At 41.4% G+C, this 12,109-nt stretch overlaps 2 protein-coding genes and 1 long non-coding RNA gene across 3 annotated transcripts; 1 reads left to right on the top strand and 2 right to left on the bottom strand.

Annotated features, from left to right (window-relative positions):
• Positions 1 to 2,515: 2,515 nt before the first annotated feature.
• On the bottom strand, positions 2,516 to 4,727 carry LOC141001006 (uncharacterized). Its single transcript, XM_073471920.1, has 2 exons — positions 4,641 to 4,727; positions 2,516 to 3,704 (listed from the first exon to the last, which is right to left on the bottom strand). The coding sequence occupies exon 2, from the start codon at positions 3,695 to 3,697 to the stop codon at positions 2,711 to 2,713; it is 987 nt and encodes a 328-aa protein (XP_073328021.1). The 5' UTR covers positions 3,698 to 3,704; positions 4,641 to 4,727; the 3' UTR covers positions 2,516 to 2,710.
• A 96-nt stretch (positions 4,728 to 4,823) lies between these two features.
• On the top strand, positions 4,824 to 6,991 carry LOC141001008 (uncharacterized). Its single transcript, XR_012179575.1, has 2 exons — positions 4,824 to 4,900; positions 6,040 to 6,991. It is a non-coding gene; the product is annotated as an uncharacterized lncRNA (long non-coding RNA).
• A 276-nt stretch (positions 6,992 to 7,267) lies between these two features.
• Positions 7,268 to 8,864, bottom strand: LOC141001007 (uncharacterized). The gene is made up of 3 exons (XM_073471921.1): positions 8,636 to 8,864; positions 8,443 to 8,536; positions 7,268 to 8,202 (listed from the first exon to the last, which is right to left on the bottom strand). Exons 1-3 carry the CDS (start codon positions 8,734 to 8,736, stop codon positions 7,840 to 7,842), a joined length of 558 nt encoding a protein of 185 aa, XP_073328022.1. The 5' UTR covers positions 8,737 to 8,864; the 3' UTR covers positions 7,268 to 7,839.
• Between the last annotated feature and the right edge of the window lie 3,245 nt (positions 8,865 to 12,109).

Raw genomic sequence — 12,109 nt, 5'->3', positions numbered from 1 at the left:
AGTTACAAAACATGAAGAGGCATTTACCTCATTTACTCATAATATACGTTACGCTATTTATATTGATTATATTTATCTATTTATATTGTATTTTTGCAGCATGTTTTTAGCGCATTGATAGATTGTTAGTTCTTGTTATTTATACAAACATATTTAAGATTCTTATGTTTCTCTGTCAGTTTCCTCTCTGTCAAACACATTTTCATATTAATGCAAACAGGCTTTCATAGGTGCAGGTGTTCATGGTACAAAGTGTTACCTGGTACTGAATCAGAAACCATCTGTACTTTAAAGGATGAATCGTACCAGATATTGAATGAGTGATATGTGTAACCTGAGTAAAGGCCATTTTAATGTTCTTGTTTTGTTGTACCACCACCTATTGATGAATCACCACCAATTTGAGTCACATGTACATCTGCCAGGTTTGATTGCAACAGTTGTTGTTGCAGTAAAAAGGCCCAGCCTGACACACTTTGGCAACCACTTTATCAATACTAGGCCAAGTTAGATTTATGGTGTACCAGTTTGGATAAACTTTGACTGTTATGTTCAAAGAAGCAAATAAAGTTTTTTTGTTTTCACATAATGTTTTGTTTTTTTTTACAAAACAATTGTCAGAAAATCTTGTCTATCAGAAATGGGCATGGTCTAACTATTTCGATGTGATTTCACTCAAGTAATCCATGAAAAAGTAATTTCCATACCAGAAGTAATAGGCCAGAACATACTGCAAAGTTATCTTCTCTTTTTTTTTATACTTTAAGTTTGGTAAATTTGGCTTTTTATTTCTGACAAAAGAACAACGTGAAGGTAAAAACAATAGTTTCTGTCTTGATTCTTAAACAAACAAACATTAGATGTGTTTAACTTCCATGACACCGCATGTCAAGGCAAATACCACGTTTTCTGCTGTCTTTGTTTTTGTGCTTTGGCCATCAAGAGACAGGAAATCAACAAGGAGAGTGGGGACTCAAGTCCAGCACTGTTGTTTATTGAGCTGAAAGCCTCTGGTATGACAGGAATCACAAATAGTGCAAATCATGCTGTTTATCTATTCTCTGTGTGCATCAAGGAGCAGCTCAGTCTGCTAACTGTATCGCTCACTAAAGGCTAGCTTAACTGAGATCACTGTCTGAGGAGTGCCTCTCCCACTCCACGGGGACTCATCAGTGTGTTGCCAAAAACCATGGGACTTAACTGCTTGCCATGCCCCGAGGCGTAGCCAGTTACAGATAGGTGTGGCTGGACAAGACAAAATGTTTGTGGATTATGAATTATAGGAACTGAAGAAGACAATTGGTGCACCACATTGATTTTCTTAATTAGATGAACTATTGTGTTTTAAAAGTTAAAAGAAGCAGCTGGTAGTTGTTGATGACATCCCTTCATTCAGTAGTCTTAATAAGTAGTTCTTTTTCTAGGTTTCTTTATTAAACGAGCATAAGTAGCTTCTCATACCAATCCACTGACTACTTGGTGAAGATGTTGGGATTGCAATGCAGTGAAGCGGGAGGAGTGTGGTGGGAGAGGCATGTGTGGAGCGGAGTTCTCATGGACTGAAACACAGTCACACTGAAGACTTTTGACCCAGGCCCCCCGAAAACCTCCTTCCTCTGGAAAGAATGTGGCTGCTTCTCCCCCCTCCTCCTTCTCCTCCCTCCCCTCTCGTCCTCTCTCCCACGAGACTGTGAGAAGGCAGGCACTGTCTCTCTTATGCTCGCATGCTCAGCGCTGTGTTGCCTGGAACTTGATTTCCATATGTACACTGTGTTCCATACATGTGCTGAATATGTTGCCACGGGCGGATCATACAGCTCCCGTAGCTTTATGGCCTCGCAGCTAATGAATGTTTGATGCTGATCAAGTATCACGCCAACTCGCCTTGATCTCGTTCTGCTAGTTTCTTCTCATTTCCACTTATCAAAGTCCCCATCATATATTATCTATACATCTATCCAACAATATTTCTGCTAGTTAAAAAAAAACACACATGACCATGACCATGACACATGTGGAATAATATTTTTATTTTCACAAGCAAGCCACTACTTGGGTTAAAGAATCCCATTACAACAAATCGATGATCACACCTGTTAGAGGAATATTGCAAGGTCCAAACATGACTATGTTAAGACATAAATGTTTCGTGGACGCTTGTTTCCTGCTAGATAGCTGTATGCATATACTGTCTCCATCTTTGGTTGCATTGCTTCTGTCCCTTGCCTGTCGTTTTGCATCAACTTATATCCACCTGAGAAAGATTTTACTTTTCTCTTTGTACTTGATCAACGCTTCTCCTGCAATGCCACCTTTCTCTTCAAGTCCGCACAAGAATTTTTAAACTCTTGCTTGGATCACATTGAATTTGCATAGAGGAAGATCTCTGTTGTCCAACAATACACTCAAGTACACACAAATCCCCATGTGGAGTTTTACCCCTCACCCACACACCCAATGGCTGTATAAATGTATCAAAAACATATATGTATAACTTTTCTGTGTTTTTTCGTGGGTGTGTCGAGACACAAGTTTGTTCCAGAGTTCATTTGGCACGTTGGATCATGGCTGTTTGCCTTTTACGAGGCCATTTAAGGTGTAAAAAAAAAGAACACTGCATCTGTGATTCTTTCAGATTTCATGTAAAGGGTTAGGAGGGTGTCACAGAAAAGTATCCATTTACTTCTTTCATAAATCCTCGTCTGTTGATTCACATCAGCTCAGTTGCAGGAGTCATGTCAATGAAGGGAGTGCCGTCGGGGATCTTGACATCAGTTGGAATGAGGTCGGCGACAAGGTCATTTCCTTTCAGCTCCAAGTTCTGTAGGAGTTCGGTAACGCTTTCCTCGTTGACGTCATTCACGAGCTGCTCCAGATTCTCGGCAGCCTCCACCTCCATCAGCTTCTCCACAGATTCTTCTGTTTCTTCAGGCTCTTCGGGCTCAAGCGTACAAACCTCAACATTGGCATGGCACTCCTCAGTCACCGGGATGTCTGAGGGCTCGTCTGCATCGAATAGGGCAGGAACGGGAGCTGGGGAGGGATCAGTGATAATAAGTTCGGGAGTTGCGTCAGGGATTCCCAGGTAGATCAAAGCTGGTGAAGAAATCTCTGGCTCAGGGAAACACACTTGGGTAAGCATGTCAGTCTGCGCCTCCAGATCCTCAGGTGGGGCTGGCACTGACTCAGGGATGGGCTCAGGGACTGCCTCAACTTCTGGCTCTGGTTCAGGAATAGGCTCTGGAGCTGGCTCTGGAGCCAGTTGAGGTTCAGCAACAGGTTCTGGCTCTGGAGCCAGTTGAGGTTCAGCAACAGGTTCTGGCTCTGGTTCTGGCTCAGGTGTAGGAGGTGATGGTTCACTGACTGGGACTGCAGGCTCGGGTTGGACTGGAGCTGGGGTTTCCTTTGCCACTGGCTCTGGTTCTGGATCACTTAGCGGGGCTGGGGCAGCAGGAGCCTCTTTGCACTCTGATGTACACTCTTCAGTAGGTAAAGACGCCACTGGTGTCACCAGCTCCCCCACCACTATATTCTCCGTCGTAACAGCCTCCTGAGTCTGCACTATCCCAGAGTCTTGTGCTGGTTCTGTAGCTGCTGGCTCCTCTGCAGTCTTCTGCTCGGGGGCAGCAGCTTCAGGGGCAGCAGCTTCGGTGCCGTTGGCCGGGACGTCCCGCTTTCTGCTGAACCTGTTTCCCATGATGAACCTGTACAGAAGACAAACAAAATACATTTAAATGATTTATTCTATAAGTGGTTTCAAAAAGGTAAATAGAAAACTTTTCTCCAGCTCAATATTTCATAAGATTCATGCTGCAGGCAAACTGCAAGTCGGAGCTGCTTTTTCTTTTAAATTCATGAATATGCATGTGTACAAGGTTACATGAGCAACATAAAGTAAACAGAGGAACTTTCCTAAACGTGACAAGACCCACTGAAGTGGCTGAGCAGAGATATTCCAGTTTGTGTGTTATAGTACATCGTGTTCTCTCGTGCCCTTCCCGGGCTGCATGGACAGCATGTGCCATACAGTGTGTGGGATCAGAGCGTGTGTGTATACTGAGTGTCTCTGGATCTGCCTGCACATCATTTAAAAGCATTTGTTTGATTAATTCCTTCCTTCTTTCTTGCCAGCTTTGCGTCTCATGCCACCTCTCAGGGCTTTACTCCATTTGACAATAACTTCTGGACAAGTTTAGACGTGCATGGAGAGAAGTTCCTGGCACTACGCATCATGTAACACCCCCCACACCGTGAGAGGAAAATAACAATGTTTGATTTCTTTGCGTTTTTTTCCCAATTATTCTGTAAAACAACCACACCTTGTTCCAGTTGCGCCGTCTGTCAGAAGCGTGTTTGCGCACATGCAGTTTAAACATCTCTCTTATTTATCATCCTAATGCCACGACAGATATCCAGGTTACAGTTATTATCAAGGCAAAAACCATGTCTGCGCTCGTTGCCATTAATTGCTGGTGAAAGCTGAAGGAACAAAGAAATCTTGCAGCCGACCCCGCCTCCCTCTCGCGCTCAACAAACTTAAAAAACTGTCCAAAATGTACAGACGTAAAAAAAAAAAAAAAAACCAAACAGCTCCGGTATTAACGTGCACATAAAAACCAAACAAATAAAAGATAACCAACCTTTTTCAAACGTTTCCTTCCGTTCAGTAAAACTAGATGAAGTCGCAGCTGATCTCGCACCCTTTACCAGGAGAAGTCCGCACGTCAAACTGTCACCAGCCGAGCTGAGCCCCGCAGACGCTGCCTGCTGATGCTGCGCAACGTGCGCGTCCACGTCCACGTTTCTCTATCCGCGGCGCGCACCCCAAACCAACCCCCAGACCACCACACGCTTCCTGAGGGGGTGATGACTGGGTCGCTCTGTCTCGCACTTAATAAACGTGAGTAAACAACGGAAAATTAAATTACACATTAGTCTTCTCTCGATCAGATTTAATGTCCAGCCACGAATCAGCGTTTAATCTGGACAAAGCTGCTTCATGGTTCAAAAATAACCACTGCCAAAGCCTTTTAAAAGTGATATTTTTCTTGTTTTTGATGATAGGGAGTGATTTTAATGTCGATCACAGTCAAAGTACTTGAGTTAAAGTAAAGTAAAGTTGTTGTGTTAAAATATTGTTTTTGGTGGAAGTGAAAGTGACCCATACAGAAAGTACTTGGGTTAAAGTAAAGTTGTTATGTTTACATAACATAGTAAAAGTGAAAGTAATCTCTATAAAAAGTAAGTCAAAGTCTTAAAGTGTCTGATAGTAAATAAAAGTAAGTATCAAAAGTACAGATAAACATAGTATTACAAAACAAAACAAAGTACAAGTACACATATATTTAACTGTATACTTTGGGCCAGCTGATTACCTGCCTGCTGGCCAATTATTGGATCAGATGTTCAGCATTTTTATGATCATTGCAATCAGTGTTTCTTTATCTGATTGCCAATAAATTAGACTAATTGAAATGCTCGACTTTGGCATGCATGTCTTCAGCTCGCCCTCAATCAATCTGCAAAGTAACGAGTAACTAAAGGTTTAAAATCAATGTAGTGAGTAAAAAGTACATTACCCTCCTTCAAAATGTTATAGAGTGGAAGTATAAAGAAACTGGAAATGGGAATATTCAGGTAAAGTACAAGTATCTTGTAATTGTACTTTAGCGCAGTACTTGTGCGAATTGTACTTAGTTACATTCCATCATGGACCACAGTCTAATTTAAACGGTTTAATTCAAATGTAATGTGATTATGATGAGAACGAACTGTAGCCTTAACTAGCAGATCAGCTGACTGACTGTTGGTTGAACATTAAATCCCTGACTCACGTATTGCTGTTGCGCAAGTGTGTTATGCTGACAACCATCCCATTGAAGGCTCACTCAGATGAGTACAAGCGGAAATGTTGAATGTTTAAACAATTTTGTCCATTAAATGCTTTTTTTTCCTGTTTTTATCCACAATTCTCATGTTGTTTTCCAAATGACTGGATGTTTGTATTGATTTCTGTCAACATGAATATTAAATCCACAGGTCAGCGCTCATGAGAGTGAAGAAGGCTTCAGCCATGGTTGCTCTGTCTGTTGGTAGAAACACACTGCGCTGGATTTCTGTGTTTCTCCTGCTCATCTTCGTTCAGTTGTTAGCCTCCCTGGTGCTTTTTGCCGGTGTGTTCATCCTCTCCGACGAAATCCTCATCAGCCCCTTTAATGTGATCTGTGAACCGTCCTGTGGCGACTGGTACATGAGCCTTGTGAATGGACCTGAATCTGGGATAATAATTAGCCTCCTCGCAATAGGGGTCACCCTGTGTTTGTACGTTCCAGTGGTGCTCGTGCCCTTTGCCCTGCTGGCCATGCTGTTTGCATCTTACGGCAAAGACAGAGCGGCACTCTGGTTCAGCATGGCCTGCCAGGCTGCGTCGAGCCTTCTCATCCTGACTGGAGTCATTGCTTTTTTGCTTCTCCATGCGTCGCATGTGCGCTTGGATCACATGACCCTCGGGTTCTATATCTGTGTGGGTGTTCAAGTCCAGCTGGGTATCGCCACTGCGCTGACCTATGTGTCGGGTAAGAGGCTGGCGTCTGACTGGGAATAGATGGGTCCAAATAAAAAGTTGTCCTCCACTTGGTGACGGAAAGGAAACTTAAATTGTGAAGCCAAAGTGCTTGATGGACTAATCACACTGGATTTCTTTTTGACTGTTAGACTTATTTTGTTACATATTCTTTGTTATGTTTTCAAGAAACACTTGTCAAATCTTTGCTTCAGGGTAGAGCTGCACAATTTCTGAAAATATAATTGATATTATCGCAATATCCAAATCACAGAAACTGCTGATTATTGTGTGACAAAATTGTATTATAATAAAGTACTGTACATGCATATGCTGATGAAAACAGAATGATGAAATGAGTGTTGACAGAGTTTATGATTAACTGTATTTTCGTTGACCTTCTGTTAAATAAACTCAGAACAGACTGTACTTGCTTCGAGCGCTGTCAGTGTTTTTAAATCCTAGACAAACTTGTTTGTGAACGGCCAAGAGTGTCAAAACTAAATATCTCACTAAAAACCAGAAATGTGGCCTGCTTTCTCTGATATGCACAGCTAAGGGAATTAAATAGTGTAAAAAGGTGGTAGACTAATAGAGTTAGTGCTGACATTTGCTGTTTTGACACAGCTTGTTCCAGAAAAAAAAAACCTTAGTATGTACAAATACCTGCTATGTCATCAAGTGGAAAAATATGTAGTGAACATAGACAGTCAAACACAAGAGTATGCTTTAATAAAACCTTCTCTGGTAGGGATTCCTGTAAATAAGGAAGTAATCTTGTGTTTCCCAATAAAAAGAAGAAGTTACTACAATACAGTATAGTGCAAAGCAAATTAGTTGGAAATCAGTGACAAGTCTTCAGTACTTTCCCCACAGACATATACCTCTCTAACCACAGAAACTCTGGTGGAAAAAAAATGTAGCACAAAATTGAGTCCAAGGAATTTGTGTTAATTCAGAGCACATTGAGCTTTAAATCAAACAAAACAACTACATTTGTGATAAAGTGGCAGGTCAAATATATAAAACATAGCCACTCCAGTAATGCTGAAGGGAGCTCAGACTTTGTGTAATTAAAAGGTGTAACCTGGCATTTTACATGCCAGTTACATCAATTAAATGATCAGTTCCTCAATTTGTAGCTTTATGACGGAGCTGTTCGCATTCACAAGTAGGACACAGAGTAATTTGTGTGGCATTCCCCTGTAGGAGAAAACTTTCCATTTAGCTCAAACACCTTACAAGGCTTCGTGCACGCAATTCAGTTCAGTTCATCTTCAGGTGAAGAAGATTTCTCGCACAAGCCGTAAGGCATCATCCTCCTCCGCTGCATCTGCTGGCAGCTGCGAGTGCTCCTGTTTTTTCTCAGCCTCCAGTTCAACTTTCATGAGATTGCCATGATCTTGAACCGGTCCTGACCTCTGACCCTCAGGCCCCCGATGCTGTAGGCTCCTAGTGTACGGCAATGTTTCCACCTCTGTGATGTCCAAGTCTGTTTCGGAGATGCATGTCGCATCCTGGGCATCACCGCTATCCGAGGACGACTCCTCTAAAGGCTCTGCCACTGGCTCTTCTGTCGTCTTTGAGGCGGCTGGGTTTTCTTTCCTCTTCACAGTGGTGTCTGCTGCCTCGTCTTCAACCTGTGTGGGGGTCAATAACTCAGGTTTTACACGGTGCTTCAGCTAATACGCTGCATTTTAGATCCACTACAAAATGATGAGACATTTTAGATTTTTTTAAAAATATACTCCCAACATTCTGAGCAATACTAGCATGTTTTTCTTTCATAAATATCCACAATAGGTGGGTCTTTTAGAGCATGTTTTCCTCACTATGGCTTTAAGTTAGATTTATAGTTAAAAGGAGAGAAACAGCGCCACCTTCCGGCCCGGCAGGTCATCGCAGGAAGCGTCGGTAAGAAATGACACAGCCGCTTCCACCAGCTCCTTCTCGTTCATTAAGTAGAAAGCAGCCCTGAAAACACATCAGCACGTTTCTGTTAGTCAAATTGACTTGAGGACATTTAATTGAAGCAGAAGACCGAGACTTTGTGTTGTTTTTTACGTGCAGTACCTCGCAGTTTTCGGTTTTCTCCTCCTCTTCAGCGGCTCCTCCTTCACTTTCCCTCCCCGTTTCGCCATCCATGGCGGCAGCGTGCGGAGCTTGTCTGACATGTTGACTCTGTTTTTATAAAACTTCACTTCATTGGTTCAGCAGCGAAAAAAATGTTATTAAGGAAGATTTATCCGGCAGTCAGTGGATGAGGAACAACAACAGAAGAGCTGCGTGTTGGTGAAGTCACGTGGGCACACCGGCTGATGGAGGCTTTAGTGCCACCTAGCGGACAAACAGGCGTCCTACACCCAAAATATGATCAGCAAAGATGTTTGTTTTTAATGAAATAATTCCTCTTTTTACATCTAATAAGTGTGGTGTGTGTTGAGGTTTTAGCAGCTATCATTGCTGAACTTAAAGCCCTTTATTTATATGGAAAATCCACCCCTAAAAACAGGTTTTACATTGTTACTCGAGTCGTTTGATCTCTAATGTCATCACATTTAAGTTGTTGGTGCAAGTTTTGAATGTAACTTAATCTGCAAAGAGTAACTAATGCTTTTAGATAAATGTAGAGATTTAAAAAGTGCAGTATTTCCATCTTAAATGCTTAAAAGGTTGTCAATTTTGTAAAAGTACCCTCAAAAACTGAAATAATCAGTAACAGAACTTGAATGAATGTATTTGGTACTTCGCTGGTTTTTAGCTACCGTTAACTGTCTTTAACCAAAACATCTGTGGCATTTTTAAAGTTGTTCTTTTGTTGTTGTTATTATTATAACATAAGGTCAACGGGTCACATCCCAGTACATCTACAGAAACTGAAAACAATACAAGACAACTTATTTGGAAAGAGGACAAAAAAGAAGAAAAAAATAAATAAATAAACCAAAACAGAATTGGCTTCCTGTTGTAGTTTAACGTTATTGTCCCATCAAGGAGTGCTTTAAAAGCCATAAACCATATTACAACTCATATCCAATGAGACAAATACGTACATAGGCCATACTTATACACACGTGCATACAAATACACTTACTGCATGTACTCACATACATATAAACACTAAAAAAGGGTTGAATTTGTCACTGAGGTGAGTTTTGTTTGACATGGGTTGGCAGGTGTGAACAGAAAATGTACCTGTGATTTATTTAACTTGGCTAGCAGCAAATGCCTATTGTGTTGTCAGGTTTACATGACTGCTAATACCCTTCGTTTGTCCTTATTGAATGCACTTGACTTAATATCGAAGGAACTATATTTGTAAAGTTAAACGAGGAAAATTGCATGAATGTATAAGATGCTGTTTACAACTGAAAAAGTTTGACTATGATTTCCACGTCTCTCTGTGTCTTTCTCTCTCCATCCTCTTTCACTTCCATCTCCTGCAAATGCACCAGCACACTTACATAAACATACATGCACACACACACACACACACACACACACGCACGCATGCATGCTCACACACACACACACACACACGCACGCATGCACGCTCACACACACACACACGCTGCACAGTTTACCGCTGTTTGAATTAATCAGGGTTGCAGTCGTCTGCTGTGTAATTAAAGCTGTGTGTTGCAAAGTCTGATCATTCAAATTCAAATCTCTCACTCGAGCCTCTCTGTTCTCTCAGCTCACTCACATTGGCGGTTACTGACTGTATTTCTTCAGTTTTCATTGGAGTACCATATTATATTATATTTCTAGCTTCGCTCTCACATATTGTGATCGGCATATGGTGTCTCGTGGCCAAAATATAAAAGAATCTGTTTCATCACCAATACCATTTTTTGTGTTGTTAACTCCAGATGTGGTCAGATGGCCTTTTTTCAAATAGCTGAAATGCATTCTGGGCGTGCTCGGACATCCTGAAGCACCAGTGGCTTTGAGTTCTGTGTGCCTTGTTCTGGCTGTCAGATAATCCATGCTAGTCTACTGGCATGACACATTTTCCCCTCTTTTCTCCTCCCTCTGTCCTTTCATCACCATCTTTCAATCCCCAGTTTATTCAAAACAACCTTGTATCAGACTCTCACTTTCTGTCACTTGGTACCCAAAGCTGCCTTCTCTCACTCAGGCCTTTTAATTATGTCTCTAAAGCCCCTCTCTACAAGTGCTTAGGCCTTGATTGCAAATACCAGCTTTGTATATTTGACTAAATTAAAAAGTGGAGGGAAAAGGAAGGGAGGGAAAAAAAAATCCAGAGGCAGAGAGCATGTTAACAGCCAGACGCACGCACATTGTCACTTTTCCTAAAGCTTTCAAGTTCAGCACAGACACATAAACAGAGGGCTGAACTGATCTAAGAAAAAAAATCTCCCACTGCATCATTATTATTCACAGCAGATGTCAACTGCAGCACTTTGAGAAATAACTGTTTTACTGACATTTTCCCACTTGTGTTTTCGTATTTATTTTTTGTAACACTACTAGAAAAAGGAAAAGTCAGCCAATTGCTAGACAACAATTAACTGGTTTCTAGTGAAACACACAACCTATGAGGGCTCCAGACAATTCTCCTGCAAAGCTGCTTCATCTCTTTTTAAATAACAGCAGCTCATCTGTCACAAGACACCAAAATTAAAAAAAAAAAATGTACAAGTCATCATCATCATTAACTCATTACCAGAGTTGTTAGAAAAATGATTTAAACGTTCAAAAAAGGTTGAAGAACTTAAAGTGGCATTGAACTCATCCCCCGTCCAGGCTTTCTGCCACATCCACAGATCAAGCCCCGCTAAGAAGATTTCTGCTTGCTAATGGAGTAAAGCTTGTCACTGCTTGACTTGCTGCTGAATTTGTGGGTCAAAACATGGCCAAAATGTCTGCTGACATGAGAGCAGCAGCACTGTGTTTCATTTTTTAACACTGTCAAGTCTCTTTTTTTAATAATATTTAAAATTGCAAATCACATTGATCCATGATTACAGTATGTGTACATTTTGAAGAGCTTTGCTTGGTATAAAGATGAGAGGCTATTGTGTAGAATTGGACATAAACGACCTGACCAGGGAAGTTCAGTGAGAGATTTTTTACCTTTTCTAATCCATATCCCCTCTCGTTTTCCTCTTCACATATTCTGCTTACTCTGAAGGCTCTAATTGGTCGGAACCAGACTAATCTTCTAGTTGTATTTCTTGGCTTAACCCTACTTTGAGTGAGGGTCGTCACCATTGGCCATCTGTCCCAGAAGCGCTCCTTGTGATTGGCCATATGGCGTAAGAGAGAGCGAGGAGCTGGATGTTTAAATTGAAATGAAGATATTCCACTGGTCACGAAGGGAGTGATGTGTCACTCTGGGTCATATTAGTTTGTGTGTTCACAGATGCAGACTTTGCTATAAACCTTTCTTTCATTATTGTGTTGAAAAACAAACATCTTCAAATGTCTGAGTTTAGACACTCAGCCTGACACCATCAGGAGAAGAGGAAGTCTTTTGGATCCCACTTGGATTTGATTGCTGTAAAATGCATGCAAGCCAAT

This window comes from Pagrus major, chromosome 8 (genome assembly GCF_040436345.1).
Source record: "Pagrus major chromosome 8, Pma_NU_1.0".
NCBI classification, from domain to species: domain Eukaryota; kingdom Metazoa; phylum Chordata; class Actinopteri; order Spariformes; family Sparidae; genus Pagrus; species Pagrus major.
The sequence above is the reverse complement of the archived record's forward strand: the minus strand, read 5'-3'. Positions and strand labels throughout refer to the sequence as shown.

Bases quoted from the DNA above. Each gene is read 5' to 3' on its own strand.
- LOC141001007 (XM_073471921.1), bottom strand. From the start codon at position 8,736: ATGTCAGACAAGCTCCGCACGCTGCCGCCATGGATGGCGAAACGGGGA. The intron at 8,537-8,635 runs GTACTGCACGTA...ATGTGTTTTCAG, and splicing joins AGAAAACCGAAAACTGCGAG to GGCTGCTTTCTACTTAATGA. The intron at 8,203-8,442 runs GTGGCGCTGTTT...ACCCCCACACAG, and splicing joins ATGACCTGCCGGGCCGGAAG to GTTGAAGACGAGGCAGCAGA.
- LOC141001006 (XM_073471920.1), bottom strand. From the start codon at position 3,697: ATGGGAAACAGGTTCAGCAGAAAGCGGGACGTCCCGGCCAACGGCACC.